Raw genomic sequence first — 14035 nt, 5'->3', positions numbered from 1 at the left:
TACAAAATATTGACACAGCACAAGACTGATTACATCCTCAGATTGATCTGTTAATGTAATAACTCAATAACATAAGAGACTCCATTACAAATAAATGTCCTGCATTCAATGATGACATGATTTAGGTTCAGAATTGTATCATCAGTAAAATGGACTTAAAGTAGGCTACCGAAAGTTAAATAACTTATTATGCATCAGAATGGCTCCCATCAGTGTTATATTGTAGTTGATCTTTATATACTGCTCTGTATATAAACATAAAGTAGAACAGTAGCATACAATGTAGGTACTCAAGTAAATTTCAGCATAGATTTGATTGAAGCAGAAATATTGAATTAATACTGAGCAGCCAGTGGGTGTCAGTGTTTATCTGACTGCCCTCCTCCCCTGAGATGGTTACCAGTTTGGAGTTTCAGTTGGTACTAAAAAAAGAAATAAGTTAACTTCACGACTGATGTCTTCATAGATCGTTTGTCCCTTCAGGCTGAGATTATGCAATCCGCCTCCAGCACACAGACATCATATCAGCTCTCCCTATCTGATGACTTCTTCACTGTCCTGAAGATAGACGTCTCCAATAACTAGAAAGCTGTCAATGTCCAGCTTCAACCAGGAGTCAGGAGCCGCTGTTGTGCTTCTTCAGTGGACTCAGATTATCACAGATTATCTTCCACAGATAAAGTACTAGGAAGTATGTCATGACCTGTGGGACTTTTTTAAAATGCCCTTTCCTTCAGTGACAGATAAAGCATGAAATACAAAGTACATTATAAAGGAGCAAATACAAACAATGAAAACAGCTAATTGAGGATGAATATCAATTACATACAGTAATATATTAATAATGAGAATAATCTTCATGTATCACCTTTCTTTACAAATGTACAAGGTTAATATATATAGTACATAAGTATAAGTATATACTATATGTATAGTATATGTTCAAGGGAAATTTAACAGTAGAAATGGAGCTAGTTAACCTGAGATACTCCAGCAAGCTTTTTCAAAGCTTTGGGGCCCTGACTGCAAGGACGCCCCACAAGTTTTGATGTACATACGGAGTCAGGATGTGCCTAATGCAAGATGGAGTGAGACTGAATGGATTTACAACAATAACATTTTAAAAATACTTCTAAAAGTAATTGGGAACCAATGTAAGAGAACTAAAATAAGAGTAATATGTACACAGCAGCTTTCTCCACATTTATAGTGGGAAAATGTAAATAAAGTACATGACACTGTGTGACACTGACCCTCTGTGTATATGACATTATAAGGCACCCTTGGTGTTTCAGGAGGAGCTACATTCAACAGATATGAGTGATGTGAAAGCTGTTTTCAAGGGATACAAAGAACAATGAAGAATTCTCCTGTTCTATCAAACATCTGGATAAATAATAAAAGGGTTGGAAGAAGGATAGTTTCACAAAGATGAATGAATAAATAAGACACAAACATGTGTATAATACTTATACTAAAATGATCAATTATTTACCACTGATAGTAAAAACATTTAGGCATTAAACCAGAGAGCGAGTGAATGTGCGTGAGAGGAAGGTTGATTACATCAGTAGGAACGAGTCTGCTGTGCTGCTGTTGTGTATTGAGTCTTGAAAAGGGACCGGAAGCAACACTGAGGCATCTGGCCAAAGGTCAGGTCATATGTTTGCAATCAATCCCTGATAACACAGCAAACAGATACACTTATCAAAGCTGAGTATCTTAATTGCGAATTATCTATGCTGTGTTGAAAGAAGAGTATGATATTGTTGTTCTTGCCATGAATGAGGTTTATTTTAAGAGAAAAACTGTGGCCTTCTTCAGACTCTAATCAATAAATTACAATTAGGGAACTGAAAACGGTCTGAGACATCACATGAACAGAACAACATATCTCTGCTCTGACTTTCAAAACTAACCTATGGCCTATGGATTTGCCATTTTTGTTTTTTAAACATTTTAGAAAATCTGAGGGGCCTCAGTGAGTTTAATCATATTTTCTGTGTAGATTTCATAGCTAAAATTGGTATAGAATAAGGTTTGACTGGCCGTTTTTTAAGGTTTTAGTGGTCTATTTGTTTTAGGTGTGTTTATGTGTGCATGTGTGAGAGAGGTGACACCACTTTTGTCTGAAATAACAATGATACAAGAAATAATTAATTATCCACAGATAATGGCATCCTCTCTATCTTTTATGGCCTCTGGCTCGTTCCACACCCAAGAGATTGTCAGCAAATTAAGGTTAAATGTCATGCAAAACATGAAAAAGTGCCAGTGAAGGGGCAATGAACTTTTTTATGTTTTGCAGCAGCCCACAGAAAGGATGGTGATAATTAATTTTAAACACTAGATGGTGGTGTTGAGTGACAGTGTAATTCATCTGCAAGGATGTGACTAGACAGTGTTACCTTCATTAATAAGCATGTTAAGGCAGCAGGAAAGGACAAGTCATTTACTGTCAGTAGCAATCTGTTGCTGACAAGTTTATTGTAAATAAAGGAGTCTAATAACTGTGTATCACAGTATTTAATTTTATGTTTTATTATTTAAGTATTAATAACTGTGGCCAAACTCAATCAGCTTTAACCCACCATCTATATAAATTATTCATACACAGACAAAAGTTTACAAAGAACCACATTTATTCAGATATATATTTACAACTTGTCACAATCCAGCTATTTACAAGAATCAGGAGTACACATGAAACAAAAGTTATCTTATAATCAGGAGTATGTAGAAGTAGAAATCACAAATATGGCACTGAGTGGTAAGAAAAAGTGTGATCAGTCAACAACAATCATGAAGCTTTTAGTGGAAAAAAGGATATTCGACCCCCTTTGATGCTATATTACATTTACAAGATATTAAAAATGCAGAAATGCATTGTTTAGTATCTTTTGGATGTTCAGTTCATCAAGGCTGCAAAGGAAACGCTGTGTAACCTGCAGCATAGTCACACTGCCTTTACATTAAATGGCTGCTCTTACTTTCATGCTATGCCGTTATATTAAAGGTTATCACACAAAATTATACACTTCCAGGTTATGTCTGGAAAGAAAAACGTGTAAGCTGAATCTCAGTGTCCAAGTTTGCATTCAAAATAATGCTGGTGAGAGAGCCTGTGTGCTCCACTTTCAAGTAATGTATGTAAGTAGGCTATAAATTCTTTTGCCACCAAGCAGTATCAGCATGCCATTCATAACGAGCCTTGGTAATAGCTTGTATCCTAATTTTCCAGTGAAAACTTACAGATCAAAACAGAAAAACAACAAAGGGTATTTTGTCAATTAGGCAAATTCCATCAAAGAAACACTTGAGAAATAGAGGAAAATTAATGAATGAACACTGACAGTAAGATAAGGAATGTGCAAGGAACGGCACAACACTTATAATGTGCTGAAACACATTTTCTGTCAAGCTGCTTTTGGACAAAATTATCCGACATTAGGGAGCATCACATAGTTACTAATGCAGTTTGTTTATGAGGAAAAGTGCCCCCTCCAGTGGCTGCTGCTTGACTAAAATAACAGTCATGACAGAAACTGCAATGAGCTTTATAACTCGTATACAGTATGAAGATTAAAGTGCTTAAAGCTGAGTTTTGATTTAGATGCCACATCTCCTGTTTTTTGTTTTTTTCCCCCAGTATATTTAGACATTTTCATTAATGTCATCTCCAAAACTCTTAACAAACTGCATCTTTGCAAAGCCCACGACATCCATCATATATCCCTTCACGGCACTACATGTTACTATATCCACCTCAGCCCCACAAAACTCTGCTTACAAACTGTATGTATCTGTTTAATATGAGCATGATGTCACAGATGGAAATAAATCTAAAGTTAATTCTTCGTAGCTTTAAGTAGATTCCATTAAACATTCAACAAAGTGCTAACCAGCCGATTCACTCTAAACTAGTGACTATTTTACAAATATTTTTTTAAAATACTTAACATTAATGAAATACATTTAGGAGAGCCAATGTCCTACCAGTAGACAATAGGCATGCAGTGCATTTCCAGAATCACTTTTATCTTTGTACACAACCCTTACATGCAGTGTTAAAAACTGCAGCTGTGAGAGATATAAAACCGAGTCCCTTTTCTGAATGAAGCACTACCTCTAATAAAACATCAAATCTACCTTTATGTTATGATTCCCCCCCCCCCAGCTGCTCATTTCCAGGCTTACAAACTAAAGTAATCTGAACTGGGACTGTACCATCATAGCTGCTTATACTGTAAAGAATTTGCATTGCATTTGTTTAATTTGTACTGTATGAAAGCTACAATACATTTTAGAAGTTGTGCTTCATTCAAAAGTCAGGCCACAAATAACTCTAAAAATAACTCTAAATTTACTATTTACATATGAATGAGACTCTTGGTTCTGGACACATTAGCTGATTAATTTATTTCCCTTCATTGCTGGTGTCCAAACTGCAGAGTCCTGTAAAAAAAATAAAAAATAAGAAAAGGAAAACCTTTCAGTGCAAACACAAAACAAAAGGGAGAATCAATGGAATCAATCAATATGAATATAAATATTTATATGCTGCAACGTTAATGGTGAAATCTAATAGTGCTAACCTGGTACATCCTTCTTGCCTTTGGAGATTCTGTGGAGGTCTTAGGTAAACAAACTGCACAAAAAGAAGAAGATTTAAGAACAGATGCAATAAAATCAAGACATAAAATATACAATTACTATAATTTAAATTACTATAATTAGGCAGTGTACAGGTATAGCGGGAGTATCTGGCACAACTTCACCTACTTCCAAGGTGCATGGACCCCGATAAACTCCACAAGAAACACATCTGTCTCCTAACCATCTGAATAGTATGAATGTTGCTGTAGTTCTGATCATTAAAGGACCAGTGTGTAGGATTTAGTGGCATCTATTGGTTTCAGATTGCAATTAACTGAACATCGCTTGTGTCTGAATTTTTTACAATCTGGGAATTAGAACCTTTAAGACTGTATTTATGCACTGTGACTTTAGGCTAAATGCTATGGTATGAATGCGAACATACTCACAAAGTACAGCTTAGGATGGCGGAAATGTCATTTGTTTTAGGTATATAGATATTTGGTCATAAACATGACGCATGAAGTCAGGAGGAAGTCAATCCTCTAGGAGCCATGAATGTCTTTAAGAAATGTTGTTCTAATCCATCCAGTAGATGTTGAGATATTTTACAGGATAAATTAAAACTTTGACCAGATAATGGCACTAGATTCAAAGTTAAGGGATCACTAAAGATATTACAATTCATCCTGAGGGGACACAAATGTTTGCACCAAATTTCCACCAACAGCAAAACATTTCAAAAAGGCTCCTGCACTAATGCAACTAAAGTAAAAGTGATTTTATTTATTAATTCTGCTCGACTGAACAAACTGTTTCCACCTACCAACTCTCTCTCACAGCTTCGATGTCACTCACGAGATTCTGTGCTAAACAGATGCCAAAAATCTAAGACAAGAAACAAATGTATTTTACATTAGGTAAATTAAAGGTTGACAGAGATCAGATAATAAACTAAACTGTTCACATTGTTCCTCACCTGTAGTAATGCAATCCCAATAAAAATGCCAGCCACCACTGTCAGGTTGTCTTGAAGCCACTTTTCAAACTGAGGAACGCACCCTTTGATGTAAATGAAGGTCCGCTGCTCAGAGTCCTGACAGAACATATAAAAAACAAGACAAATCAGTTTTATAGTCAAACAATTAAATGCAGATGAAATGTTCAGGCTTTTAAAATGTACTGTAGGCAGTCACAGTGGGATTTACTTTGCACTTAGCACTTTACACAGTTATTTTTAATGGTAAAACATGATTCTCCTTTTCATCTTGTGGTCCCTTCACAATAAAAATCCCTCTGAACTAATGTTATCCGGTTGTTAACACACATGCGGGTCACTGTTTTTCTGCTCTGACTCTTAAAACTAGTTCTCTTTGGCTTTTTCCTCACATTTTAAGTCAAGAAAACAAACACAGCCTTTTCCTTACATTATGCTACTATGGAGTAAGGCCAAAGCCAATTATGGGGGAGGGGTAGCAATTCCCAGCGCATTGCTGTAGCATGAGTAATACCACACGGCCCAAAGTGCTGATGGGGAGCCAGCTGCTGTATTTTCAAGACTGAGGAGTTGGGAAACATACTGAAAGAGGAATATTGTGCCCAGGGTGGAGTACCTGATGACCTCATGCAACCAAAAAAAACCTAGCTGAGGCAAAATCACTACTCTTCATACTGTTTTACAGAACTTGCTTTTAGATGAGGGTCTCGATCACTCTTATTAGTGTGCATTTCTGTAAACCACTCACCGTTTTTGCTCGGATGTCGTAGCCACACTGAGTGTTGATAACATCCTCCTGTGAAGAGAAGATGGTTCATGCTTATACATATTTAAAAAGGTGCAGTCAAGACATTTAAAGAAAATGTCAAACAGTATATTACGAAGACACTGCTTTCCAGGAAATTACTGGAGTGTGTTTGGCCTCTAATGTGTACAGCAGCAGTGCTCCAAGTGAACTAAACCTGTATAAATCTGTGAAAACCAGAGACCTGGACTGGAAAAAAATGCATACATGACTGCTGTAAGACTTGACTCATGTTTTGACCTGATAAAATCCTGAAACATTTAAAACAACAACAGGCAAGTCTTGCTACACAGGATGAATATTTAATAACTAAGCCGTTGCATGACAAACATTTATACAATGGTGAAAGGAACATTTTTAAAGGATAAGTCTAGTGATATCCTATATTTTTTTTATAAAATAACCACACCTATACATTTTATATATGATTTCTGCGAATAGATCCTCCTAAATGTTGCACACTGGACTTTTAAGTTACTTTTTAAAAATATTTTCTGGTTCCAGCTCTGCACATGTGGGAGTTTGTGTTTTTTCTCTGTTTCATATCACTGTAAATTGCATCTTGGGTTTTGGACTGTTGGTCCAACTGTTGGCTGGAGAAACTATTGACATAAAGACAAACAGATTGTTGATTTTGGTCTTACTATGGTGTTAGGATTGCCAGTCTTATTCTTTAAATGCAATGTCAATGTAATGGTCAGCAAGATTTTAAAACACCTCTGCATAGAACTCCAGTGTTTTCATTTTGAAGTCTCAGTGGTGTGTTGGTGTGTATTTAGTTAGGCAATCACAGGTCTGATATCACAGGTCAAATGCAATACAAGTGATAACTCTTAGAACATCATGTGTTATTAAACTACCATTTTATTTTCATGCTAATGTTCCTTGGTGGAACAGCATGTCCTTGGGTCAGCAAATAAAAAAGACTCTTGTGAAACTTTCATTACAGTGAAGCAAGACTATTTTGCTAAACCAGAGTACTGTCACTGCTTTGCACAAAGTGGAGCATTTTTCTGCCAAAAAAAAAAAAGCCTTGGTCAAGAGAACTCCTCCCAATCACTTTCATACTTTGCTGTGCTGGCAGAGTCTGGGAAGACTTAACACTGAGGCCTGGATGTCCTGTTGGAAGTCAGCCATGATGGTTGACAACTTCAGCCAACCTCTCCTTCTGGAGGACAAAGATAACCAAGCTATCTGTCACAGGGAGGCCCTTCACAATTTCCCCTACAATTACCGGTGCTGTAAACATGTTAGAAAGTGACCTACATTGACATCAAAAACTCAGACATAACAAGACAAAAAATTATATCCCCTGGTTTGTGTTTTACCCTAAATGGGAATGAACTGGCTGTGAATTAAAAAAGACTCAAGTATGGTGAGTTTTGCGGAAGACATACCGCTGGATCTTTGGTGCAGCAGGAAAAGGGCACTCCACATTTCTCTCGACTGGGGTTTGAATCAGTGCAGTTGAAGTAGATGTTCAAATTCCAGTCGTCAGCCCCAAAAGCTCCACAACACTCCCACTATGAGGTTAAACGTAAAAAAACTCACGTATAGGTCAACAATGTCCCACAGAAATGAACAACCATGATGAACCCAAGGTAAAAATAACACTGGAGTGAAATCAGTACTGTGGATAAAGAAACATTGTGCTCACATATTCCTGGGTGAAGTCTATTAGGTTCTGCAGATCAATGTCATCTCTGTAGGCCCGAATGTTGTTGTTAATGAAAAAGTTGAGCTGGTCCTTGATCCAGTCTTTAAAGACAAAGGCCAGGACTCCTGCAGTCAGCTCCAGGAAGAAGATGATACCCAGGAACACAGAGAACTGAAATACATAAACATTCACAATTCTCTCATTATTATGAGACCAGGGAACACTGAAGTTTCTTTACAATATGTTTGATAAAGGAACGTACAAATTTGAGCAAGAAGGAGTTTTCTCGCAGTGCTCCGATGCAACCAGCGAATCCGAGGATAAACATCACACCTCCCACCACCAAGAAGAGCCAGACTGGGTCAAAACCCCCCAGGTCTGTGATGGACGAGATGTTAGAGAGGACACCCTGGTAAAACAGAGTGAGGGGTTAGAAGCTTAAAGTCACTACAAGAGAAATAATATGAAGCCTGACTGAACTCCACTGTCTGTATGAGCTTCACGAGTAAAGTAAAACCAATCAGTCTTATGTAAGGAAATAGTTTGCCAAGTTAATGGTGTGCACCCTCCCAAAGTTTCAACTTTAATAATGTGATGAGCTGAAACAATTAGTTGATTAAGCTTAAAGGAACAGTCTGACATTTTGAGAAATACGCTTATTTGCCTTCTTGCCGAAAGTCAGATCAGAAGATTGATGCCACTCTGATATCTGTACAGCAAAAACAAATGTATAGCCAGCAGCTGGCTAGCTTAGCTTAACAGAAAGACTAAAATCAGCTAGCCTGCCTCTGTCCAAAGCCTTGTTTATACTCCCATGAGACACCGTGGTGAAGGCCTCTGCAGATGCTGTGCTGACTATGAGCACAGAGAGTTGTTTGTTACAATATTATAAACACCAGGGGACTTACAAACTAAATATTCTGTGAATAAGCAAAACGTCAATAAGCATATCCAACGTGGCTAAACACGCTACCCTAGAGCTCATAGTTGCTGAGGAAGAATTCCTCTGCTTATTGCTCATCAAACAAATTTAGATTTCTCTCAGTGTGCACAATGGGTACTTAGTTGCTAAAATTCAAACGTGGGCAACCCATTGCCGCAACAACTTACGGAGCTTTTGCACTTGACGTGAAAGACGCAGTATCATTTTAGGCGTGTGCACCCTCGTGTTGGAGGCACAGATTTGAGCATAAACCTAACTTTATTCGATTTTCAGCTGTTCCTGGCCAAGAAGGAGCCCCGTACATAGGTTTGTGTACAAATGCTTTTAGAGGTGCTTTAGACAAAGCCAGGCTAGCTTTTTCCCTGTTTCTAGTGCTAAGCTAAGCTAAGCTATCCGGCTGCTGGTTCCAGCTTCACATTTAACGTGAGAGAGGCATCAATACTCTCATTTAACTCTTTTCCCAAAACTTAAATCGCTATGGTTATTTATTTAAAAAATGTGACATATGCTCTGGTTCCAGCTTTGCACATGAGAGGATTTGCACTTTTCTCTGTTTTATATCACTGCAAATTGAATGTCTTGTGGGCTGTTTTTGGGCTGTCGGCCAAGGACATTTGAGGACCTCACCCTAGGAAACTATGAAGGATATTTGTTGTTATCTTCTGACATTTTATCGACCAAACAATGAATCAAGTAATCAACGATAATAAGAGCTGATTAATGAATAGCTAAAACAATCATTAGTTGCAGCTGCAGGATGAAACAATGCAAATTTATCTTAAAATGTTCTTCAGTGAAAGTCGAGACACTTGAAACAAGAATGTCACTAGACTGTCTGTCCCCGTTTCACATCCCCAGAACTGAGAATACAATGAATTAATCTGTGAAATGCATTAGATCCTTTCTTCTGTCCATTGTTCAGAGGGGCGTCCCACCGGAAAGCATGACATTCCTTTCTGATTCAGTAAAGCCACTGCTGACATTTCGTGCAGACAGATTGGTGTCAACGACTGGAGATGAATGTAAATTATCTGCTTAGTTTAGGGATTATTTGCAGGTGTCCATAAGTGAAAGGATTCACACAATACACTGATTCAACTTATTGTTGCATGGAGAGATAAGCAGTAAATTCACCTTTTCGCTCCATGCCCACAACCCGATGCCGAGGAACGCCACTCCAAGGAACTAAACAGCAAACAAAGAAGAAGAAGACAAGAGAGCAGGATTATTTTGCTGTGACTGCAACATGTAGTCATCACACATAAGCACAGAGAGAAACCACAGAGAGATTTTCCTGGCAGTGGTCCATTACTTAGTATTTCTCATCTCCGTCTGCAGTATCCGCAGGAGACTCCCACATTAGAAAGCATCTTTTAACAGCCTGAACGCATTATGACTGAACAAGTTTCCACCTACAGTGTACACTGTAAAAGTTCAACACCACATTTCAGGATTTATAAAGTTAGTAATAAAGAAACTGATGGCATTTTGCAATTGGCCGACAGCATTGCATTTTGATATAAAGCACATTAGACTTAACTGTAAATACAACAGCTATGAAAATGTCAAAATTATAAACATTTTGGTAATTTTTTAAAACACAAATCTTCTGGTTACAGGTTAACAAGTGCTTAGATCAGCTTTTGTTTTATTCATAGAGTTTGATGAAATACGCCTTGGCTCTAAAAACTACATGTGTAGGTTTGTATCTCTTGGGTTAATTGTAAAATGTATCATTGAAACACTGATGTGGTTTATTGATCCAATACCGTAGGCTGTGGGAACATATTGACATGACAACTCTCCATAACAACTGAGCAAGCTCTAACTGCTGATGAAGGCCGCAAGATGTGGTTAGAAACTCTAGAATTAACTAGTAAGTGGACCTTGTGCTCATAATATTTTGTCAGCCTTGTAACATATAGTTTGGACATCATAAATTACACACTGTAAAACTTCACAATGTCATAAAAACCCACTTGGTAAGACTACACTATTCTAAGTTAACATGTAATGATGCTCTTTAAAGGACTGTTAACCTTTCATTAGAGCGATTTACACACCAGGTCCTCATTAAAGTTATTTTTTCTTCTAATTAGACTAAGCACTTTGCAGATTAACTTCTCAAGTGATTATTAGTGAAAGAGTTGCAGAAGAAAGAGGAAGACAGATGCTTTTGACACAGCCAACTTCCTCTGATGATATATGAGCGATGAAGGGATCAGAGGGGTCACACTGACTGATAGGCCTGACAGGTGGCCTTCCTCTTCATCACTCTGAGGTCCGTGAGGGGCCATAGGTATACCGGCTTCATTTATGGCACATTCAAAAAGGAGTAAGATATATAAATCCATCACCTGTCAGACATTTTTTTCTACTGTTTGTGATGGTTCTTGTGAGTCAAAGGGGCCTTTCTCACAGGAGACATTTTGACATGTCACAGTAGGAATAGTGAGTGTAAACTATCAAAATAATGAAGGAATGATGTATTCCATCTAGCTGCTTCAGTTTCAGGGTCCCAGTCTTGTTCATGTTGGCTCACTAACTGTCATGATCACAGTCACAATATCACAATACATACTGATTAGAGCTGCAACAATTAGTCAATCTACAGAAAATGAACTAGCAACAATTCTAAACATTTATTAATCATTGTAGTCAGTTCTAAAGGAGAAATTCAAACCCTTTTCTGGTTCCAGCTTCTCAAACGTGAGGCTTTTCTTTTTGTAATATCATTATAAAAAGAAACTACACTGTTGGTTGGTGTTGACTGATAATTTTCATTATTAATACATTCTGAATCCATCTTTTTTTTATATATATTAAGAGAGCATTTACTCTATGGAACATCAGAAAATGGTTAAAAATGCTCATCACAGCTTCCCCAAACCATACATTTTTCCATTTACTGTAAGTTAAGACCCAGAAAAGCAGTTAGTTCTCACATTTGGGAGGCTGGAACCATCAAACCTTTGGCATTTTGAGAAATGGCTTAAACAACTGATCGATTGTAGTCAACTAATCGTTGCATCTCAGATATAGGCCTATATCACCCACTCCTCATTTCATATAAGGCATAGTTTAATACTTTAAATTGATGAATGACATTACTGAAGTCATTTGTTATTCCAATAATGACTCTTTTATAAAGCACACCTTACCCGTCTTATTCTCCAGTAAAACAACCAAGTAGCCTTAAAATTAGTAACTGGAGGGCCCAAAGTGGGACGTCCAGAAGCCCTTGGTGGGGTTACTGGTGGGTCCAAAACACAAGAGGAGGTGTTTGTTTTTACCGTGATTTCACTCAAGGATCACCAGGGCTGAAAATGATTTCTCCCCCTACCCAAATACCACTGCCACTGACATTAAAATGCCCTCAGATTAAGGGTACCCCGATGTAAACAAAGTGAATTCATCTCAGAGTGAGGAAAGCCCTTCATCGCACTCTCTCTCACACGGATGCTGTCTACACAAAAACAAAAGCTGAGAGGTGACAGTGGGAGCAAGTGCACAGGAGTCAGTGAGCCTATCACAGGGATGCAACCATCCATGTCTCCTACAAAAAAAAAAAACAATGGGACAAAAAAAGAAAAAGAAAAAGACACATCTAATGCAGAAATAAACGCTTATAGTTGATGGAGAACAAAAAAGATGCAAGTGTATTAAGCTGACGGATACAAGGCCCAAAGTCATAAACAGCAAACAGGGGGGACTTACCCAGAATATTATGTTGAATCCGAAGATGAAATACTTGATGCAGCAGCTCACTTCATGAGCCTTGAAATGCTTTCCTGACATCATTTGGATGGATTCTTTGTTTCAAACGCCGCCCGCAGTGGGAAGGAATCTCATCTATGGTCCTCTTATGTTTGACACCGCTGGTTGAGGAAACACCTTTTTTTTTATTTTCCCAAGGCTCGACAAACGCGCCGTCAGTTCTTTTCAGCGTCTAATTATAAACATCATCGTGTATTTTTCCGCTGACAAAAGGCGCAGCTGGAGAGCCGCAGAGGAGCGTTTATTCCCTCACTGTCTGCGGAGGTAGCGGTTTATTCCCGGTGTGGATCTCCAAAAGGTATAACGGTGAAATAAAATCACAAAAGTCAACCAGATTAAAGCCGATGGTCTTCTATCTGACCCATAATCTAGACATGGCTGTTTTTTGAGCGTCATGTGCGGGAACCAATGAGGGTCTTCAGTGGTCGCAAGAGGCGGGACTTCCTCCAGCAGAGGGCGTCACTGCCCTCAGATGACCATGAAATACAGTATGCCATGATATTTAATGACTTAGAGTATAATTTAGTCACTACTGAGTAATACATTTGGTTTATGATAGAAAATGAAATAAAAATGGAACCTTATCAGACATAAAACGTTCAATGCTGAATAAATAAATGAGACAGTATTGAATAATTAATCGCATGACAACAATACAACCAAAAAAGAAAGGGAAACAACATGAAAACCCTTTAAATGTCAGCTCATTAGTATAGATTGTAATGTCATCCATCTTTTTTCCACAATAACAACATTTGTTGAAGGTCATTTAATTTTATTCCAGCAGCTTCTGTCTCACAATGACCTTTCACCCTCTGAATTTCATTTCATAATAAACTTTCAAATCACAAAGTCCATGTCTGTCAGTCAACAGACTTTGAAAAAGTGGTATCTTCATATAAAACCTGCTAGTATCAAATAAAATTTTTTTAAATTATCTTAAACGATCTACTTAATGGTATATTTCTGTTACATTCTTACATAGTGTGTGTTTTAGTTCATAGGCCCAATTTTAGGATATAAATGATAACTTCAACACCCTCTAACTTCTGCAATCTAGGTTTTAAAATATCCTTAATGACAAGAAGAATAAATCCCAAAACAGAATTAAAGCAGAATTGATGGCCTATCACATTTCAGTTTATATTTACACATCTGTAAGGATCTAGTTCAAATCTTGCTTTATTCACGGTGGAGCCTTTAGTTACAGTGTGTGGTTCATGTCTGTGGGGTGGGTTCTGTGTAAGTGTCTGTAAGACA

At 37.7% G+C, this 14035-nt stretch overlaps 1 protein-coding gene across 1 annotated transcript; it reads right to left on the bottom strand.

Annotated features, from left to right (window-relative positions):
• Positions 1–2624: 2624 nt before the first annotated feature.
• On the bottom strand, positions 2625–13163 carry LOC127354853 (tetraspanin-5). The gene is made up of 10 exons (XM_051385120.1): positions 12716–13163; positions 10133–10183; positions 8318–8464; positions 8056–8226; positions 7796–7921; positions 6342–6389; positions 5576–5692; positions 5423–5484; positions 4596–4648; positions 2625–4455 (listed from the first exon to the last, which is right to left on the bottom strand). Exons 1-9 carry the CDS (start codon positions 12797–12799, stop codon positions 4636–4638), a joined length of 819 nt encoding a protein of 272 aa, XP_051241080.1. The 5' UTR covers positions 12800–13163; the 3' UTR covers positions 2625–4455; positions 4596–4635.
• Positions 13164–14035: the final 872 nt, after the last annotated feature.

This window comes from Dicentrarchus labrax, unplaced genomic scaffold, assembly GCF_905237075.1.
Source record: "Dicentrarchus labrax unplaced genomic scaffold, dlabrax2021, whole genome shotgun sequence".
NCBI classification, from domain to species: Eukaryota; Metazoa; Chordata; class Actinopteri; family Moronidae; genus Dicentrarchus; species Dicentrarchus labrax.
The sequence above is the reverse complement of the archived record's forward strand: the minus strand, read 5'-3'. Positions and strand labels throughout refer to the sequence as shown.